Source organism: Thalassophryne amazonica, chromosome 7 (assembly GCF_902500255.1).
Source record: "Thalassophryne amazonica chromosome 7, fThaAma1.1, whole genome shotgun sequence".
Taxonomy (NCBI): domain Eukaryota; kingdom Metazoa; phylum Chordata; class Actinopteri; order Batrachoidiformes; family Batrachoididae; genus Thalassophryne; species Thalassophryne amazonica.
This window is the reverse complement of record NC_047109.1, coordinates 61,644,429-61,665,344: the sequence shown is the minus strand read 5'-3', so window position 1 is coordinate 61,665,344 and position 20,916 is coordinate 61,644,429. Positions and strand designations below refer to the sequence as shown.

The 20,916-nt window shown below is 38.7% G+C and overlaps 1 protein-coding gene across 1 annotated transcript in view; it reads right to left on the bottom strand.

Annotated features, from left to right (window-relative positions):
• The window catches only part of sept7b (septin 7b), a 45,319-nt gene that overhangs the window by 21,394 nt on the left and 3,009 nt on the right, over positions 1 to 20,916 (bottom strand). The window contains 5 exon segments of the mRNA XM_034174303.1: positions 1,380 to 1,497; positions 4,628 to 4,762; positions 4,888 to 4,988; positions 9,128 to 9,234; positions 17,974 to 18,076. Coding sequence (XP_034030194.1) covers positions 1,380 to 1,497; positions 4,628 to 4,762; positions 4,888 to 4,988; positions 9,128 to 9,234; positions 17,974 to 18,076 — 564 coding nt within the window.

Sequence of the window (20,916 nt, the reverse complement as noted above, 5' to 3'; positions counted from 1 at the left end):
TCACAGGTGTTCAAATACTTATTTGCAGCAGTAACATACAAATCAATTATATATAAAAAAAAAAAAAAATCATACATTGTGATTTCCGGATTTTTTTTTTTTTTTTTTTTTAGATTATGTCTCACAGTGGACATGCACCTAAGATGAAAATTTCAGACACCTCCATGATTTCTAAGTGGGAGAAGTTGCAAAATCACAGGGTGTTCAAATACTTATTTTCCTCACTGTATATATATTACACACACACACACACACACACACACACACACACACACACATTTTAAATCATGAAATAAAATCTTGGTGGCATTGGTGCTAAGGTGATTTGTGTTTGAAGAGAAGGGCTATAACTTTATTGAACCATAATTGGGAGGTGATGGTCTAGTGGTTAAGCATTGGGCTTGAGACCAGAGGATCCTCTGTTCAAAGCCCAGCCTGAACAGAAAATCACTAACGGCCCTTGGGCAAGGTCCTTTATCCCTAGGTTGCTCCCAGTATGTAGTGACCGCCTTGCATGGCAGCACCCTGACATCGGTGTGTGAGTGTGTCTGTGTGAATGTGAGGCATAATTGTAAATCGCTTTGAGCATCTGGTGCAGATGGAAAAGCGCTATATAAATGCAGTCCATTTAAAAATATGCATGCAGTAAAACTGAGTACTGATGAAGATGATTTACTTAAAGGAGTGGCAGCCAGAGGGGGCAAAAGTTACGGATGGAGGCAAGTCTATTTGCATGTTCATGGCTGAGATGCACCAACCAAATTTGGGAGCTAAACTTGTGCTGTACCATGATGAGAGTCCAAGCATGGTGTAGTCGACTGTCTCGTGAATTAGTTTTGGATTTTTTTTTTTTTTTAAAGATTGGGAGGAAAAGTTAAAAAGCATTAATTCCAGGATAATTTAGAATCTCCTAAGAGATGTACGATACTGGATTTTTGCAGATATTCAATATGCCAATATTTTCAAACTCCTTTTTGCAGTACTGCCATATAAACATGTTTTTTGTTTGCTTACCTGAAGAGCACAAAGTCTTGTCTGTACTAAATCCACGGATTACAGTTATTGCGATAGTCTATTTGTTTTAGATACAAATTAAAAAAACATTTTAATCAACCCTAAATGTACGAGGGTAGGCTGAAAAGTTCTAAGGCTCACTATAATGCAGTTAATGCATTACTCCTTCATGGGGAGCCAATTCATTTACATAGTGCCAAATCACAACAAAGCTGCCTCAAGGCACTTCACATGGGTACGGTCTAATCTTGCTGACAGATAACTGGAAGCACACATATAACCTCAGTGCCAGATTTAAAAGAAAATAAAAGAAAAACTCTAGGATTTTGTTGCAACAGTTATATTCAGCTGTGGAAACCACTGACCTGCTTCTTGAACTGCTGGCATTCCTCTGGGGTCAGAGTGTCCGCTTTCGCAATCAGTGGGATGACATTGACTTTCTCATGCAACCGTTTCATGAACTCGATATCCAGAGGCTTTAGTCTGCAGAGAAACAGATTTACAGAGGTCGTCCCATTAGTGGTGCACCGGTACACGTCATGAAATCGCAATCTGTACCAAAGTTCACTGATATCGTGCATTTGTGTATTAGAACTTCCTATTTTTCAACTTTTTTTTTTTTATTGCTCTTGTGCACTCATCTCACTCATATGTACATAGTGTACATAGCAGACAAAGCAAGCATGCCTCTAACGGTTTTTGATTTATATGAACATTATCACTAAGCTTTCATTTTTTTTTCCAAGGAGCTCACCTCCATCCTTTTAGTACTTTTAATATAGATCTGGATGCAACATCCAGTCATGGTGATTTATTTATTTTCTGTCATTCACACCTTCCACCACAGCACTGAACAGAGTGCAAAATATCAGTTACAAATGTAACAACAATGAATTATAGATAACATAGAACTGTTTCTTCATTTTTGTACAGGACATTTTTAGCAGAATGGTCTGTTGGTAAATGTATTTCTTCAAAACCATAAACAAAGCGAGTCTGGAAGGTGTTGTGCTGGGTAATGATGATTGGTGACAAAACAACCATAATTGGTCAAATCTGCACAAAACTTGAGGTAAAATGACAAAACTGCAAGGTCATGCAGAACTCACAAGGATTGGTTTTTGAATTAATTGTGGAGATCATAAAATGGCGACTTCCTGAAAAGAGCAATTATAAATGAAAATTAGGCCAAAATACATGTTTTTTGTTTTTTTTTTTTATCTAAGCTGAATTTGACCCCCTAAATATTTACAGAAGGAATGAGTGATAGCTTTCATTAGACACAACCACCACCCCTAATAAAAAAAAAAAAAAAAAAAAAGCCACCAGTTTGCTGTAAGATCAATAATCAGATTGTCTTCCAGGGATGCTGGCAGCTGTGCTGCTGTGTGAGACCATTCAGCTGCTGCTATAAAGGAATGCTGTGAGAGAACATATGCTGCCCACCCTTAAGGCTAAAGTACCTCTTATCTTGGTACAGAGGACACGCTTGTACAATAACAATGTCTCATAAAGGATGGTCAGACTGTAGTACAGAAAAGGATTGTCAAAAAGACAGCAGAATCTTCATTATTACGTCCGCCAAGGATGTTACAAAATCATCAGCGTTTATTTGTCTGTCTGTTAGCACGATTACGTCACAACTACTGCACTAATTTTGACAAAATCTTCACCACAGATAGATATTAGGCCATGGAAGACTCCATTAAATTTTGGAGGTGATCCAGAATACACACACAAACTACTTGAGTGTTTTTTTCCCCCCTCAATTCTTTAAAATTGATCTAAATTCCCCCATTTTGATCAACTTTGACAGTTTAAAATCTTTCTGTATATTCCAGAAGGGAGCAGCGTAGTTAGAAGTTTAACTTACATTTCAACTATCTTGAGACAACACAAAATTTCTCAAAAAATGTTCCATGAACCATGAGTGACCTGTGAGTGATCTGTCAGTATATTGGTAAAATTTCACATTTTAAATTAACATCATATTCTTACATAAGTGTTTCTCAAACTTTTAAAATTACTCAAAACTCTAATAGATAGTACTAAACATGCATTATTTTCACTGTTAACTCTTATGTAAATCCAAAAATCTGATTTGCCCGTTTTGTGATGCTAGCACTGTTGACCATTCTTTGGGGAGTTTGGTGGTCGGCAAGATTTATTTATTTTTTTATTGGTTAAGTAGTCCTTGGTCAAAAAATATTTGAGAAACACTGGACTACAATGATGTGGTGTCAAGTAATTATGCAGTAAAAGCCAGGTATAAATGGCCACCCACACAGTGCTCCTGCACTGCACTGTGAGGTAAAAATATTCTTATGATCTTTCCTAATAGTGGGGGTATAGTCCCCTCACCCAAATTATCAAGAATGTTCACTCGCAAGCCATTGAAGTGAGGCATACAGTGGGTGAGTAAAAGTGCACATGCTTCAGAACTAGCAGGAAGGTATAAAAATTAGAATTGTGCCCACGCGCAGGGTCTGTTTCCATAGACACTTAACTGCTTGCTCATTTCACAACTCCTGCAAACACCTTTTATAAATGAACATACTGGGTTTTTCTCTGTCTCTATTTTTGTAGTATTACATAAAAACCATTAACACACACTAGGGCTGGACAATACTGGAAAAAAAACTCACTTATCTTCAACTGCATACTACATTTAAGTGTCACGGGTGGCTGGAGCCTATCCCAGCAGTCATAGGGTGCGAGGCGGGGTACACCCTGGACAGGAGACCAGTCTGTCGCAGGTCCACATATAGACACACACACACAAAAAAAAAAAACACACACACACACACACACCTATAATTTCGTTTCCAATCCACCTAACCCGCATGTCTTTGGATGTGCGAGGAAACCGGGGCACCCGGAGAGAACCTACACAAAACACGGGGAGAACATGCAAACTCCACACAGGTGGGAATAGTGCTGCCCTAGTGGAAAAACCTGACACTATGAAAAAAAATAAATAAATTCATGATGACACATTGTGATGGAAAAGAAAAAAAAATAAATAAATAAATAAAAAATCCAGAAATTTTCACACATAACTTGAAGAGCTCTATTTGGAAAGAAATATATTATAGAAACTTTGCCTAATTTATTACCACCCTTGAAAAATGTTAGCTACTTGTTTTATAAACACTACCTAATGTAGAGCCCGTGGATCCCCAAGGGCAATACACTAGTGTGATTTAATTCGCATTGACTATTGTGTTGTGTACTGTGTGACTATTGCACACCTGCACATCATATTGATGATGGTGAAGCAATATAGCGCATATTTCTAAGACACACTGATACAACCATACTTTTAAGTGTGAGGTTACTTATCTATTTGACACTTCCAAATCTGTAGTAGAGTACTTCACTGAAAAGCAATTTACAAGGAAATTAAGAAGAAATTGTTTCCCAAAATGCATTTTTTTTTCCCCTTTAGTTTCCTTAACCCCATTTCTGTGTAATAAAGTGCATTTTTAGAGTTCGATTCTCACTGGATTGTCCATACCAAGACTGTAGGAGCTGAGGGTGTTCTGGATAAGAGCGCATGCACACAAAAAAAATAAAACCATGTACCTGCACCATCATTTACTCCCAGACTTACCCATGTCCTGAGGGAGCAATGAAGTAGAGGCAGCAATGAATACGGCTGTCGGGCATCTGTCGTCTGTTCACCCGTGATTCTGAATTCAGGTAATCCTCAAATTTGCTGTCTATGTGGTCGATAATTGGCTGCCAGCTGCACAACAAAAATTGTATTGCTTTGTTATCTGACATAGAAAGCCCTGTTGAATTGCACCAAGAGGTTATACAAGCATTTTGATATTTTTAATGTTTCTTAGCTGAAGAGAAGAAGAATCTAACCAATTGCTGTTGTCAACAGCATCTCCGAACCCCGGCGTGTCAACTATTGTTAGAAGCAACTGGACACCACCTTCCTTGATTAAAACTTTGGATTGTTCCACCTGACAGGAAAAAAAGACAAGACTTTAGTAACAATTAAAAATAAATAAATTAAAACATAATATTTACATACTGTACATACTATGTAGAGATGCAAAGTCACCACTGTTAGGGGCTGCTTGTCAGGCATACAACATCCCTGAACTTGTATTTTAAATGTAGAAACACATAACATGTACTGTATATCCGACAACATAGAAAACACTGATTTTAGCAGCATTTCCTCTCACACTGTTTTCCTAGCTACGCTGAGAAACCAGAAAGGTCCACATGCACACACCTTTCATTACTATCAGTCAGCCATCATAAAGATAAAACAGATTCAAGCAACAAACTTGGTCTTCATATCTCATCCATTGGGCATCTTGGTGTTGCATATGGTTGGTATTGACAAAATAATATATGGATGAGGGTTTTTATGACAGGGGTTGACAATGAGGCCTCTCAACCTTACCTATACTGGGAAATAAAAAGATATAGCCCCTTTCAACTTTTACTAGTTAAGTCAGAAAAAAATGATTTTTTTTTTTTTTTGCACCACTATAGTTTTATTCCTTTGTATTCAAATAAAGGAATTATAAGATTATTATTCACCCAAATTAGCCTTGTATGACAACAATTTAGATTTTTGATCTACATGGGTTAAAATACAGGGACAAGGCGCCATGACTCTTTTTGTTGCAACATCATAGATAATATAGGTTGGGTTTTGACCCTCAAACTGCATGCTGAAGTGTAAAATATATTTGATTAAGCACACATACAGTTTGTATATATGTAGTTACTGGTAAAGATTTTTTTTTTTTTAAACAGAACGCAGGGAAAATACTGCTATGGTACGTGTCAGTATTACATAATGAAACATGTAGGGATGGCCTGATAAAGAATTTTTTTTGTTGTTGTAGTGCCCGACTCCGATCAGAGTATCTGTCCTTACACGTGTCCAATCCAACAGTTGTATTTTCTTAGATAATGCATTTGCACAAGACTCAGTGCAAACACATTAAAGTCAAATCAGTGTATAATTCTTTGCCAAGTGAACAGCTCTGGAATGCATAAAGCAACTACCATCAATCCAAGTTCCAACTTCATGTTTTTCTTTAACAAAATATATATATTTTTTTTAACTTTAAAGCATCTTTTTATGGTTATCAATTTGCATTTGGGAAGTACTGCAGTAGTAGAATTAGATCAATGACAGTAACACTGATTGAATAACATGGATCAAAGACTGGTGACTGTGTTTTAGTTGTTACAAATGCATCCATCCTTATAATAATAACAAGAACAACGACTTCAATTGGTCCAGAATGATGCTGGCAGAGGTTTTAAACCAAGGAATTTTTAATCACCACTGTTACTAAAATTGTGTTACTTTCCAACAACTTATGGACCTGACCGTCTTTTTCCTAGTTTTACATGTCTTCCTTCATGTCATCTGTAAGCCCTTGCAGTGAGTGCACTCCATTTACCATGGAATCCCCCAAATAAACACTTAACCAGCAACAAACCTGTAGTTTTACAATACACCATAGAAATAAAGGGACATCATAATCACACTATTTTACCATGAAGCAGCTTTTATCAATTTGTAAACTCAAGACACGACAACTAAGATTTTACTGCATTCTTCACTTGAGATTTAACTGTCAAACATGGTCAGTATTTTCCCCATTTAGATCACTGATCTTGTTTTAGCAGGTCATAAAACAGTGAAACTTTTGCACTTTGGTTTGTTTTCCATGAACCTGTTATTATTAACCTTTATTTAACCAGATAAAAAGCCCATTGAGATAAAAACCCCTTTTGCAAGGGTGACCTGGCCAAGAAATGAAGCAGCACACATCACAGGAAACAAGTTGACAACATCAAGATATCCATTAAAATAAATACGATCCAAGCAGTTTGGTCATAATAACAATATAAAAAACTTAACTATTAAAAATTTAAAACATAGACACTGTTCAAAAATTTTCCTTTCTTCGTCTCTTAAACTAGAAAGCATTTAGAGAAATTAATCCTGACAGTTTCAATTCAGATTGGAGGACATTCCAAGCAGAGGGAGCAGAAAAATTAAAAGCTTTCTTTCCTGTTTCAGTGCGAACACGAGGTATACGAAAGCACAACATGTCATTCGAGCGCAGAGCATAACAACTTTCAGATCTGGATAAAACTGGATAAATAAGTCAGAAAACTGTTATGGGTCAACTCCAAATGTTATAAGCATTCAGAGCTCTGTACTGCATGGTAACAGCCCAGATGCAGCTCTTTTTTAGCCACTCTGTAACACCTGTTTAATGTTCAGAAATATTTTACACCATTTCTCACAAGTGCTAAAGAAGCAGGTGTGTACACAGCTGATGTGCAATCTTGTGCACTCTATGAGACCCGTTTCTCACAGCTGCAATGCTCACAGAGTCGGGACACACAATTGTATCCATGGCTCATTACAGCATTTTAAGCAAGCTTCCCTAGTTTGACAATAAAAACCATCACTCTGATTGTAAAATATGTTTAAAGCATGCACATCCATAAAGAAAAGAATAATTTTCCACAGTTTTACAAGTGTAGCTCAGTGTGCTCCACAGCAGCAGTGCCATGAAAAGCACAGCAGAGCTAGAACACAGGAGGTTATGAGAATATGAGCCCAACACCCTTAGAAAACTGTATGATGAATTTAAATGACCTAATTTGGTACTGTGACAGTCTTTGATTTGAATAAATCTTATATACATATGATGGATACTCAAACAATATCGTACAGCCCTAAAAATAAACAGTAAAATTATTACTGAGGTGCATGCCGAATCAATTGCACTGTAGCTTATACATTGCCATTTTGGAACCACATAGTTTCCACCCTCATAGTTTTGAGTTGGGTGAATGTGTTTAGTACTAAAACCTCTGAACTGGCAACAATTGTGCAATTTTTTTCACCCAATAAGTGCTCTATATGAGAGCTCCAGCTGTAGTTAGTTTTATTAGAGTAATGTGGCATGTCTGTAACATATGTCCAACACAATCAGTCAATGAAGATCCTCAGTAATCCAGGTAGGAGATGTCTAGATATCACTCAAGTAACTGAACTTCTTGTTAAGTCTTAAAGATATTTTTGCTGCTCATTTAAGTGTCTTCAGGCCAGAAGGTGGGGCTCCAGAATTGCACTCCAACAATAAGTCAATCACAATTTGTTGGGCCCATAGTAACTTGAACAAAATGAATTTGATGTTCACAAAATCTGAAACAGACATTCTAAATGACTGCATGTGACCAAGAACCTCTTAAGAACTCTCCAATCTATTATACAGAGTATCAATTGTAATCTATTAATCTACCGCAACCAGCTTTTTGAATCCTCTGCTGGCCGTAACAGGGATACAGAATTGTACTCCATCCACCCATGTGTGCATGCATCAATTGCATTTTCTTGTGTATATTACAAATTTAACAATTTGGTTTTCACTAAATTTAAAGTGAATATCCTAAATGAGTACACCTCAGACTGTTGTCTTACAGCAAGAAGGTCCTGGGATCGCTTCCCATCTGGACCTTTGGGGTTTGCATGTTCTCCCCATGTTTACGTCGGCTGCCTACAGGTGCTCTGGCTTCCTCACACTTACAAAGATATGTAGGTTAGGTGGATTGGTGACTCTAAATTGACCACAGGTTTGAGTATGCGTGTTACCGTTTGTCTATATGTGGCCCTGTGAAAGACTGGCAGCCAGTCCATGGTGTACCCCGCCTCTCACCCAATGACCACCGAGATAGGCTCCAGCTCCCCCGTGGCCCTTAACTGGAATGAGCTTGTATAGAAAATGAATATCATGCCTACATTGTGGTTTGTCATCTGACTTGTGGGGTAGACAAATATCTGTCTCAATGCGTTTGTTAGCTTCAGGGGAAAATAATAGCATACCTGTTTTCTTAAAAGTGAGGCATGCATTACACATAAATGAGTTCTGCTATCACTGTGTTAAATCCTAAAAGTATACTGTTGTCATGTCAACTCGTTTGCACAATTATTTTAATGTGGCATATGGAAGAAATTTTCCATAATTTTTCCTTGGTCTTCAGCCTTCATGGCCAACATCCCAAGATGAAATATGGCAAGTAATTGATATTCCTTACAAGAGCAATGTACCTGTACAGTCTTTTTGATTCGATGTGAAGGTCCAGGATATTCTGCTGAATAGAGGTCTGTTAGGAAGAGAGAGTTGATCAAGGTGGACTTGCCCAGCCCTGACTCACCTGGAACAAATCAAAACAAGACAAGGGCGAAAACAAATCAGGATTTCAGGACTGGGTAGTCACAGTGAAAGCGCAGAACAATGATATACTGCATTAACATAGTATGCCATCATTCTATGATAATTCACTTTTAGGGTTTAAAATGTCTACTCCTAAATAAAATACTACCAATACTTATTTATTCAGCATGCCTAATTTACCGGCTAACAGCACACTTGAACTGGTTTCCCTCAAGCAGCTCTCACTCTGCTTCAATCTGAGCAGCTGAGTCTTCATGAGGCACACCATTCTGCTTAAGTCAGGAAAAGTCACCCCCACCCCCAACACCAAGAATCAGAGCTCGCTTGAACTCCCCATCTCAGCCCGCTTCAGGTTCACAACCACCCAGCATGAGTTAGGCGTATGTCCACATAATTCCATGCAGCCAACTGTTCTTTATATGTCAGATAAATGTTTTCCATGCTTGGCTTGAAAATTGGAGGAGCCATCATTGTCTTTGTACATATCCTGCACTGTCCTCACATACTTCTCTGCCATTCCAAATGTCCTCATACAATACAACTCTTTTCTTGGCACCGTATCATAAAGTTTCTTTAAATCCACAAACGCACAACGGAACTCCTTATGGCCTTGTCTACACTTATCCATTAGCACTCGTACAGCAACAATACATCTGTAATGCGCTCTCAGCATATAACCATATTTTTGCTCTCCCCCTCTTTTTTTTTTTTTTAAGCCTAGCTTCCATTACCTTCATGCTGTGGCTGATCAACTTTATGCCTCTGTAGTTACTGCAACTCTACACATTACCACTGTTCTTAAAAACTGGAAGCACTACACTTAAGATTCCCGAGGCAACTTCTCACTTTCCAATATTTTATTAAATAAGGTAGTTAAAAACTCCACTGCCATCTCTACTAAATATGCCTGCACTGGAATGTCATCTGGACCAACTGCCTTTCAACTCTTCTTCCTCTTCATGGATTTCCTCACTTCTTCCTTACCCTAGCACTTCCTGATTTACCCTATCCACACCATCCAACCCATTTCCCCACCAACCTCTTCCTTCCTGTACTTTCCTGACCATCTTCATTCCACCACCAAGTCTTTGTCTTCCTTCCGCTATCCAGATGCCACATCCAGTACTTTCCTAGCTCTCTCCCTCACCACATCTGCAGTACTTTACCAATTGTCCACAATCACTTCACCCCCATTCGGTGCCTGACTCACCTTCTTCCTGAATTTCACATGACAGTATTCCTCATTCAGCATCCACCATCTGATTTTTGGTTCAGCTCTCACTCTCTTCCTTTTCTTCACATCCAAAGTCATCCTACAAACCACCATCTGATTCTGTCTAGCTTCACTCTCCCCTGCCACCACTTTATAGTTTCCACTTTCTTTAATGCTGCATCTCCTGCATAGAATGCAGTCCACCTGTGTGTACCTTTTACCCACTCTAATACATCACCCTGTGCTCCTTCTTGAAAAAAATATTCAAGACAGGCATTTCAATCTTTTTTGCAAACTCTACAACCATCTGCTCTTCCACATTCCTCTTCTTGATGTTGATATTATATTGACCCATTACTTCATCATCTCCTCTGTTCCCTACACCAACATGCCCACTGAAGTCTACGACAATCACCACCACAACATGTCCTACATGAGAATAGAACACATCCAGCCACAGGTAATCACCACAAGAAGAGAAGGGAAATAAATAAAATAAAAAAAGATGCGCCCAGCTTCTTCGCTTTCACAGCGGGCTGCTTTCTTCGAGTGCTTTTAAAGTGATGTTATAATGTCACTGTAGTGCATCAGGCAAACAAGAGGAGAGGACTATTTCTGCTAATTTCTCTGAACACCCATAATACAAAAACTGAACATGATTTGGTGAGTACTGTACTTGACCAAATTTTAATTCAATGCAGGGTTAAAAATCCCATATGTTGAAATCATTTTGGGGTAAGACTCTACTTACGGTAGAGAAGTGGTTTGTATTTGCAACATCATGTTTCTTTAAATATCAGAAATTTATCCTAATCTGCTGAACTCAATAAAGTATACACATTTTAAATTTATGTTAAAGCTGTGGTACCCACTTATCATCTGATAACTTCAGTTTGTGCATTCATCATGGATAGAACAACATCCATACATTTCCAATAAAAATTACATATACAAAAAAGAAAAAAAAATGTCACCCAGCACTACACACAAACCCTGGTGTGTTAACATTTCAAAAACAACCAAAGGTCACATCTTGTGTTTGGAGATAGCTGGTGACATTAATCCAGGACATTAATCCAGAACATTAATCCATGCGAGTTAACATTTGAAAAGCGAAGGAAACAACAAGGACAATGCCTCTTGTTAGGTCCAGATGGATGGCTGTAGAAGGCTTTTCAAGAGAGTTTGGCTGTTGTGATCTGTGTTTCCAAGCTCTAATGAAAAGGATCATTAGTGGAAAAAATTACCACTGGTACTACCCACTTTGGCTGATGGCCACAAGTCAATAATTAACATGCTACTCTCTAAACTGTGATATGTGGAACTTACACTGCAGCATTTGTTTCACACTCGATATCATCTTATGGGTGCCTGTAAGAATGTGCTAATGGACTTGTTAAATATACTGCTTTTTTTTTTTAACTAATGACCAGAGATTGTGAAACAAGTTGCTCCAGGAAGTGTGAACTGAACACCTTGTTATGCCCTCAAAAAAAAATTTCACCCATTGTTTGTCTGTGTGACCAACTTTGTTACCACAATAACTCATGGGATTACAGATGACAGCAGTACGTAGTTACCATTCCATCTCCACATGGGCTCTGGTTGGCTCATGTTTCATTTGGCATAGTGAGATATGCCAGACACTGATGGCAATATCACTTCCATTCATCTTTTCTTTCTCTAGCTTTCATCCCCCTCCAACCCCCAATGCCTCACTGGCAATGCACTATACCAGATCAGAAAAGTAACCACCACAACAGAGAACCAATAAAAACAAAGTATTATGTGCATTTGTACACTGTCTATGCAAATGAATAAAACCTAAAGGGACCAGACAAGCATCAAATTATCAACACCTGCAGAGGACAACCTGTATTGCACCATTTTTCATTGTCTACTGCAATTACATGAAATTTCAACACATATATAGTGTATATACATACACTAGACACAACCTGGGTGATTTTACCCATAGGTATTCTGTAGAGAAGCTGTTCTGAAGCCCAAAAATTATTGCTCTGGCTGCCACATTGTGTGCAGCGCTTACTTGTATAAAGACGGAGCATGGACAACACCATGTTTGGCCCGGGCAGAACAAATGAAGTCTGAACACAAATTTGAAACCCAAGTTAAGCTAACATGCTTGGTTCAGATGTTTATTAAATCCCATTTTTAGGAACTGCGCTGTGGTTCTCATAACACTTTGCTTTGGTGTGGGCATTAAAATTATGACATGCTTATTTCCTGAGTAACCATGGATAGACCAGATCTACCAGATCAAGATATCGATGGCTAGTAAGCCATCGATATCAAAGAAAAGGGCTAACGCCATTAGCAAAGAAAATTAAATAAGGCAATTTCACTCTGAGCAAATACTGAAACACAGACGCCTTAGCTGATCTGATTAGACATTTCACCACACAAGACATATTATTAGAGATATTTGCAATAAAATGTTCAAATGAACAGATACAGCCCTCCATAACAGCTAGCCGCCACAAACAGCACACTCTGAGTGAGTGACACTCTGAGCTGTCACTCAAATTGACCATGCCCCTAATTATACATAACTTTATGGCTACAAATGTCAAACTAATGAGATAGAAAAATAAATCCCCCCCCACACACACACACTTATCATATAGGGAGACACTAGCTACAGAGACCAAAATTGTTTTTTTGTATTGTTTTGTAGCAGGCTGCAAACATGTTTATTTCTGCTGTGAAATTGAACATTTTAACAAGAACCTGCTCGCTTTTGGAACCAGCAAGAGTTGGGTGTAAATCAATTCTTACATACATCACAAAACAAGTGTGGATGATTCTAATACAATTCACAAATGTCAATAACTGATTTTGTAAACATTAATTGCGGAAGTGGAAACAGCTGGTGAAAACCACTAATGAGCACTTTTTGCATTCCTAATCCACCTGTTTATATTTTTACTCAAATCATTTTTTGAACTGGTAAAGTACTTTTTATGCAAGTACATTTGCTATATGGGTTTGTTATAGCCTCACGCTTCGTAAAAACTGGAGATGACGACATGGTGCAGCTGCAGCTTCTGCACTGCATGTGTAAAGAAGGAGAAAAACTACATAACTTTGGACTATATGTGAAACACCGCAGGGCAAGAAGCATCAAGCAACAAGTTCTGGCTCCATCTGAACAATCTAACTTCAAAACAAGCCAAACTCTTAGAAGACGAGGGCATGTTTGCACTGCAAAAAAATAAAACAATCACCTCCACTTTTATTCTCATCCTCCTTCAGCACATGAAAGGTTCAGCTGACGACTCTGCTCTGTTGTTTCATAAATGACTAAGAAAGAATCTAAATATATTATTTGCCTGGTCTCATGGTTGATCACCTAAAGTTGTCTTTACCACTATTTTCATTTTAATGTGCCCTTTGGTACAGCACTATGATTTCCTAAAACTCAATACAATATGTATCATTGGATGTCTGGTACTCTATACAAATCATGATAATAGATACATTTATATAAGCAATATTAAGCACATAGATTTTATTTAAATGCATTAATAAATTATAGAGTATGGTTTTAGTATGTAACTCAGCTTTTTAATACTTCAGTTATAATGCTTAATGTGTGTTGCATTACCATTTTCTTTTGCACAGATTGACATCACAAACTACAAGTTTGCTTAACCCCACGACCCTTAATCATTTTCATATTTATGGCTTCCCTAACCCTAACTGACCTGATTTTGATGCTACAACCCCTGGCAAAAATTATGGAATCACCGGCCTCGGAGGATGTTCATTCAGTTGTTTAATTTTGTAGAAAAAAAGCAGATCACAGACATGACACAAAACTAAAGTCATTTCAAATGGCAACTTTCTGACTTTAAGAAACACTATAAGAAATCAGGGAAAAAAAAAATAAAAAATTGTGGCAGTCAGTAACGGTTACTTTTTTAGACCAAGCAGAGGGAAAAAAATATGGAATCACTCAATTCTGAGGAAAAAATTATGGAATCATGAAAAACAAAAGAACGCTCCAACACATCACTAGTATTTTGTTGCACCACCTGTGGCTTTTATAACAGCTTGCAGTCTCTGAGGCGTGGACTTAATGAGTGACAAACAGTACTCTTCATCAATCTGGCTCCAACTTTCTCTGATTGCTGTTGTCAGATCAACTTTGCAGGTTGGAGCCTTGTCATGGACCATTTTCTTCAACTTCCACCAAAGATTTTCAATTGGGGTTAAGATCTGGACTATTTGCAGCCCATAACATTGACCCTATGTGTCTTTTTGCAAGGAATGTTTTCACAGTTTTTGCTGTATGGCAAGATGCATTATCATCTTGAAAAATGATTTCATCATCCCCAAACATCCTTTCAATTGATGGGACAAGAAAAGTGTCCAAAATATCAATGTAAACTTGTGCATTGATGATGTAATGACAGCCATCTCCCCAGTGCCTTTACCTGACATGCAGCCCCATATCATCAATGACTGTGGAAATTTACATGTTCTCTTCAGGCAGTCATCTTTATAAATCTCACTGGAACGGCACCAAACAAAAGTTCCAGCATCATCACCTTGCCCAATGCAGATTCGAGATTCATCACTGAATATGACTTTCATCCAGTCATCTACAGTCCACGATTGCTTTTCCTTAGCCCATTGTAACCTTGTTTTTTTCTGTTTAGGTGTTAATGATGGCTTTCGTTTAGCTTTTCTGTATGTAAATCCCATTTCCTTTAGGTGGTTTCTTACAGTTCGGTCACAGACGTTGACTCCAGTTTCCTCCCATTCATTCCTCATTTGTTTTGTTGTGCATTTTCGATTTTTGAGACATATTGCTTTAAGTTTTCTGTCTTGATGCTTTGATGTCTTCCTTGGTGTACCAGTATGTTTGCCTTTAACAACCTTCGCATGTTGTTTGTATTTGGTCCAGAGTTTAGACACAGCTGACTGTGAACAACCAACATCTTTTGCAACACTGTGTGATGATTTACCCTCTTTTAAGAGTTTGATAATCCTCTCCTTTGTTGGAGCCATGATTAATGTCAGTCCACTTGGTGCAACAGCTCTCCAAGGTGTGATCACTCCTTTTTAGATGCAGACTAACGAGCAGATCTGATTTGATGCAGATGTTAGTTTTGGGGATGAAAATTTACAGGGTGATTCCATAATTTATTCCTCAGAATTGAGTGAGTCCAGATTTTTTTTCCCTCTGCTTGGTCTAAAAAAGTAACCGTTACTGACTGCCACAATTATTTTTCCTGATTTCTTATAGTGTTTCTTAAAGCCAGAAAGTTGTCATTTGAAATGACTTTAGTTTTGTGTCATGTCTGTGATCTGATCTTTTTTTCTACAAAATTAAATAACTGAATGAACATCCTCCGAGGCCGGTGATTCCATAATTATTGCCAGGGGTTGTATAACCCCAAACAGACCCAGTTATGCCCACAGTGAAATACTCAAAAAAAATAAAAAATTATACTGTTTCAGATCTTACTTTAGTTATGCATAAAAGTTAAATTAAGTAAACATATTTTACATGGCTCATCAATTCCACTTAGTGCAAGATTGTAGTAAAACGTAAAAACGTACACAGAGTAACTGATTAAACATTTTAGTTGTTAAAAAATAGTGATAGTAGTAGTAGTAGCAGTAATAGTATTAGATGAAAAAAAAAAAGTGTTCAAAAGTGGGCCTTTGCTCTAAGGGTTTTCTGTGTGTGTGTGGGGGGGGCAGCACAGTGTGAGCAGAAATAATGGAGAACCCATATATTTATATGCTACCTAACCGTTAACTGGTAAAAAGGTTTTATCTGTGTTTTTATCTCATGCCATCTTCAGAAAGAGACTGTGCACATTTGGAGAAGGCGGCAGAAAGCAAAACAGTACATTTATTCTGCAGGTTTTAACTGCTGTCTGCTTCTTGCTAACACAGCCAGATGAAGCACACAGACTTTGGGAGGGGGAAAAATTTTAAAAAACCTTAAACGTGTTTGTAAAAGGATGTGCTGCTCTTTTTCATTGCATTGCCACCGCGCTGCGAGACACAGACAGATGATAAAACCTGTTTTCCAAATCTGCTCACTACTATCTACTCACCACATCCAAGCACTGACATATCTAAAAATATGGTGATGGGAATGCCAGTACATGTACCAAATGTCTTAATAGTACTTCAATAATTCCACAAGCACATACAAACAATTTGATCTGCTAAAACTAAAGTGTAATTAAAAGGAAATTACACAGAATTGATAACAGATGCTGTATGCCATGATTTCTGCAGTTTAAAGTGTCCACAAATCAGCAATGCCACAAAGTTTCATCAGTGTCCTTGTTTTAAAAGTATTCTAACACAAGTACAAAGTTCATTAGTACAGCACAGCCAGTGCGTTATGAGGTGCACATAAAGGCAGAACAGAAGTTGGAGAAGGGAGACTGACTTTTTTTTTGCTGGAGTAATAATTCAAACAGGACTTACTCTCCATGAGCCCATACTTACACAGCCCCCCCCCCCCCCCCCCCCCCATTTTAGAATCACAAAATGAGTGCTACGCAGGTGCAAATATGACTGAGCTGTTAAAGAATGCACTGAAAATCATTTCATTATAGATCATTACAAATACTTTGATTGGAAAATGACCAAGTAGTCACACAGTAAGAACAAGGAAATCCTGTATAGAGGAAAAACATGCATCAAGATGCATTGAGAATCATTTCATAATCTAATCAAATTGTAAGGTGACTAGAGATTCTCATCCCTAAAACCAGCATCAAGCAGCCAGTCAAATGCAGCTTTTCATCTTCTGGGCATGCCTTATTTGGGACCATCAAAGTTTGCTTGGCTCTCACAGATAAATTTGCTACCATCCAAGACAATTTTAAAAAGACACTATAAACAAAGGCAGCAAGCAAAATAAAACCACTGCTCAAAAAAACAAAAAACAAAAACACTGCAAGTCTGTGATGGAAGAAATAAATACTAGACCAAGCAATATTATTTCATAGTTATATCAGAAGTACTTTAAGTAACAAGTCTGTAAAAGAACTATGTTGTGAATGTAATGGGAGTTATTTCTAGAGGTATGTGAGGTACAAATTCTACAAGTCCCACCACAGGAAATGGTTTTGACGCAAAGCAACATTTTCCCTCCAAGCACAGACCAATCAGTGCAGAGTGAACTTAGATTGTTGTCAACGACCACATCCAAATGTTTTAAATGAATGTCTGCATTTCTGATTTGCGCTGGATAAACACAACACAAAGATTTCTGTTCTGGGAGATGGCGTCAAGGACCCAAATTCCACACAAAGTCAAATAAACAGAGTCCTCCTCTGTGCCTCAGTGATTACAACAACAAAGATGTAAGCATGCCCTTTGCATATAAATATGGAATTTACTCTCTGTCAACAAGCCACAATGACACATTTTAAAACACCAAACACAATGAATACAATGAAATGATTCAAGTAAGAAAACTGTGAGCCGAGCAGTGTGTGTACTTACCCACAACCATCAGTGTGAACTCAAAGCCCCTCTTGACAGACTTCCTGTACACTTGATTGGGAAGACTTGCAAAGCCCACATATCCTTCCAAATTCTTTTGCTGCTGGACAACAGTGAAGAAATATAAGTTTCAAAGCCAAACTAAACTCCCACGTAAGACTGAAGTGCAGTTTGTATTTTCTATTTCAAATTATTTGGCAAGCGTGCAAGCTTCAAACTAAAGTGGATTACATTTCTTGTTCAGCACAATTTAATAAATAATAAAAAAAATGTTTACATTGTTTAGACACAAACATACGAGGTCTGTTAGAAAAGTAATGGACCTTTTTATTTTATGCAAAAATATATGGATTTGATTCATATGTTTTTACGCCAGCCAAGCTTGAACCTTCGTGCGCATGCTTGAGTTTTTTCACGCCTGTCGGTTGCGTCATTCGCCTGTGGGCAGGCTTTGAGTGAGCACTGGTCCACCCCTCTCATCATTTTTTCATTGTCAGGAGAATGTCTGAACGACTGCCGTTTCGTTGCATTAAAATTTTTTCAGGAACCGTGTGAGACAGCCAGGTGGAAACCATTCGATAAATTCAGATGGCTTTCGGTGAAAATTTTATGGGCTTCCCAGAGATTAAGGAGTGTTACTACCGCTTTAAGGACGGCCCACAGCGGCTGAGGGCGCGCCACGCTCCGAGCCGTGATCGACAGGCTGAAACGACCATTTCATTTCTAAACGGATGGCTGTATGGATCCGGGACCATCGTGTGCAATTTCTCTGGTTATCACAAGAGCTGGACATCAGCCATTTTCCGGCAGATTTCACTTTTAGCAAGAGATTTTGTCATGGAAAGCCGCGCGGAGGCTTCGCGCGTCACGACGGATTCGCTGATGGAGCGAGACAAAGAACACCTCCGCTTTGGAGTGTCAGAGGACAAGTTGGGACATGCCCAGTTCTCCACAATTTCTCTTATACTCACTCGACTGGTAAGCCACTGAAAGCCGAGATAGGCATGTCCCAACTTATCCTCTGACACTCCAAAACAGAGGCGTTCTTTGTCTCGCTCCATCAGCGGCTCCGTCATGACGCGTGAAGCCTCTGCAGGTCTTTTTATGACAAAATCTCTTGTTAAAAGTGAAATCTGCCGGAAAATGGCTGATGTCCAGCTCTTGTGATAACCACAGAAATTGCCCACGACTGTCCCGGATCCACACAGCCATCCGTTTAGAAATGATCTGGTGGTTTCTGCCTGTCGATCGCAGCTCGGAGTGCGGCGCGCTGTGCGCCATTGTGGGCCGTCCTTAAAGCGGTAGTAACACTCCTTAATCTCTGTGAAGCCCATAAAATTTTCACCGAAAGCCATCTGAATTTTCCGAATGGTTTCCAGCTGCCTGTCTCTAACAGTTTCTGAAAAAATTCTGATGGAACAAAGCCCAAATCATTCCGCCATTTCCTCGCAATGAAAAAACGACGAGAGGGGTGGACCAGTGCTCACTCAAAGCCTGCCCACAGGCGAATGATGCAACCGACAGGCGTGGAAAAACTCACGCATGCGCACGAAGGTTCAAGCTTGGCTGACGTAAAAACATATGAATCAAATCCATATATTTTTTGCATAAAATAAAAGGTCTGTTACTTTTCTAACAGACCTCGTATGTATTTGCTTATCAAAAGTTTCAAAATAAATAAGTAAAGACACACTATCAAATGGGATTATTCTAGGTGTGTTGTACAAAAATATCTTCTTTTTTTAACTTTACAAAACCACTGCTAATTGGGCAGCGCAGTTTGAGGGCGGGTGCTAAAGGGGTAATATATGACACATGATGTAATTTCTCTACTTCCAGGGAGAGAAACACGGCACTTTCTCTGAGTTTTTGGGCAAATTACACGCAAACAAAGTGAAAATACAACGAAAAAGTGACGATCAGCTGGAAAGTGGACATGTATTGCAGTTTGTTTATGACCTGGAGTACAAACATGTCAAGGTGGTTGTGCAAGCGAGAGAAAGCAGCTACTCTGGTTAGCTGTGTAGACAAACACTTACTGACATGAATGCTGCCATTTGCCTCATCTTCCCTTCTCCACTGGGGACCGGAAAAAACTGCATTTTCGTGACTGCTTCGGTGATTGCAGTCAAAACAAAACACCATTTTCCCGCGTGAAGATATGCTGTGTATATATTGCGCAACAGGAGCGGCACCCTGCTCAGAGTGCCGCTCTCATTGGACCGACATCTCTGCTATTTTGGGATTGTGGGATAGCTCACGCCCACAGATTGAACTCACCAGACTACTTCTGCCACACTCTCACGAGCGCCACTAGCTCGTGACATGCCGAAATGAGAAGATGCTGCTGGATCTTGCTGTGGCAACATACAGAATGTGTCTCTTCCCAGATAGATCTCTTTCAGTGCTGATTCTTGTTTTGACTTTAACACAAAGTTAACACCCAAGTCTTTCATCGCCAACTTTAAATGGTAATCAAAACATTCCAATCGTATCTTTTTGAACTCTTACGCATTAAACACCATCGTGCCAATGTTTACATTGTGCTTGAGCAATAACAGGTGAAGTTGCTCATAAACTTTAAGTTTCTTAAATATTTATTACAGCCAGTCTTAAAACTTCAGTTATCTTTATAATTTTACTACTGATACATTTTAGAAGTGATTTAGATGAGATATACTCATTGTCTTGCAGGAATATATCACAATTATCTGGGAACTAGTTTTTGCGCAGGAATTCATCAAGCACGTCGGCCGTGGGCACGTACTAACACAGAATAGCCAGAATCTGGACAGTTGTTCGGCCATAACGAGAGCGTCCACTTTTAGCTTGCCATAAGCTAAGCTAGCGGCGCTCGTGAGAGTGTGCAGGAGCGGCTGTCCCCGTAAGTGAAATTCCCACGATATCACACAGGGTTCAAACGAGACTGGGTTGCCCTATTAC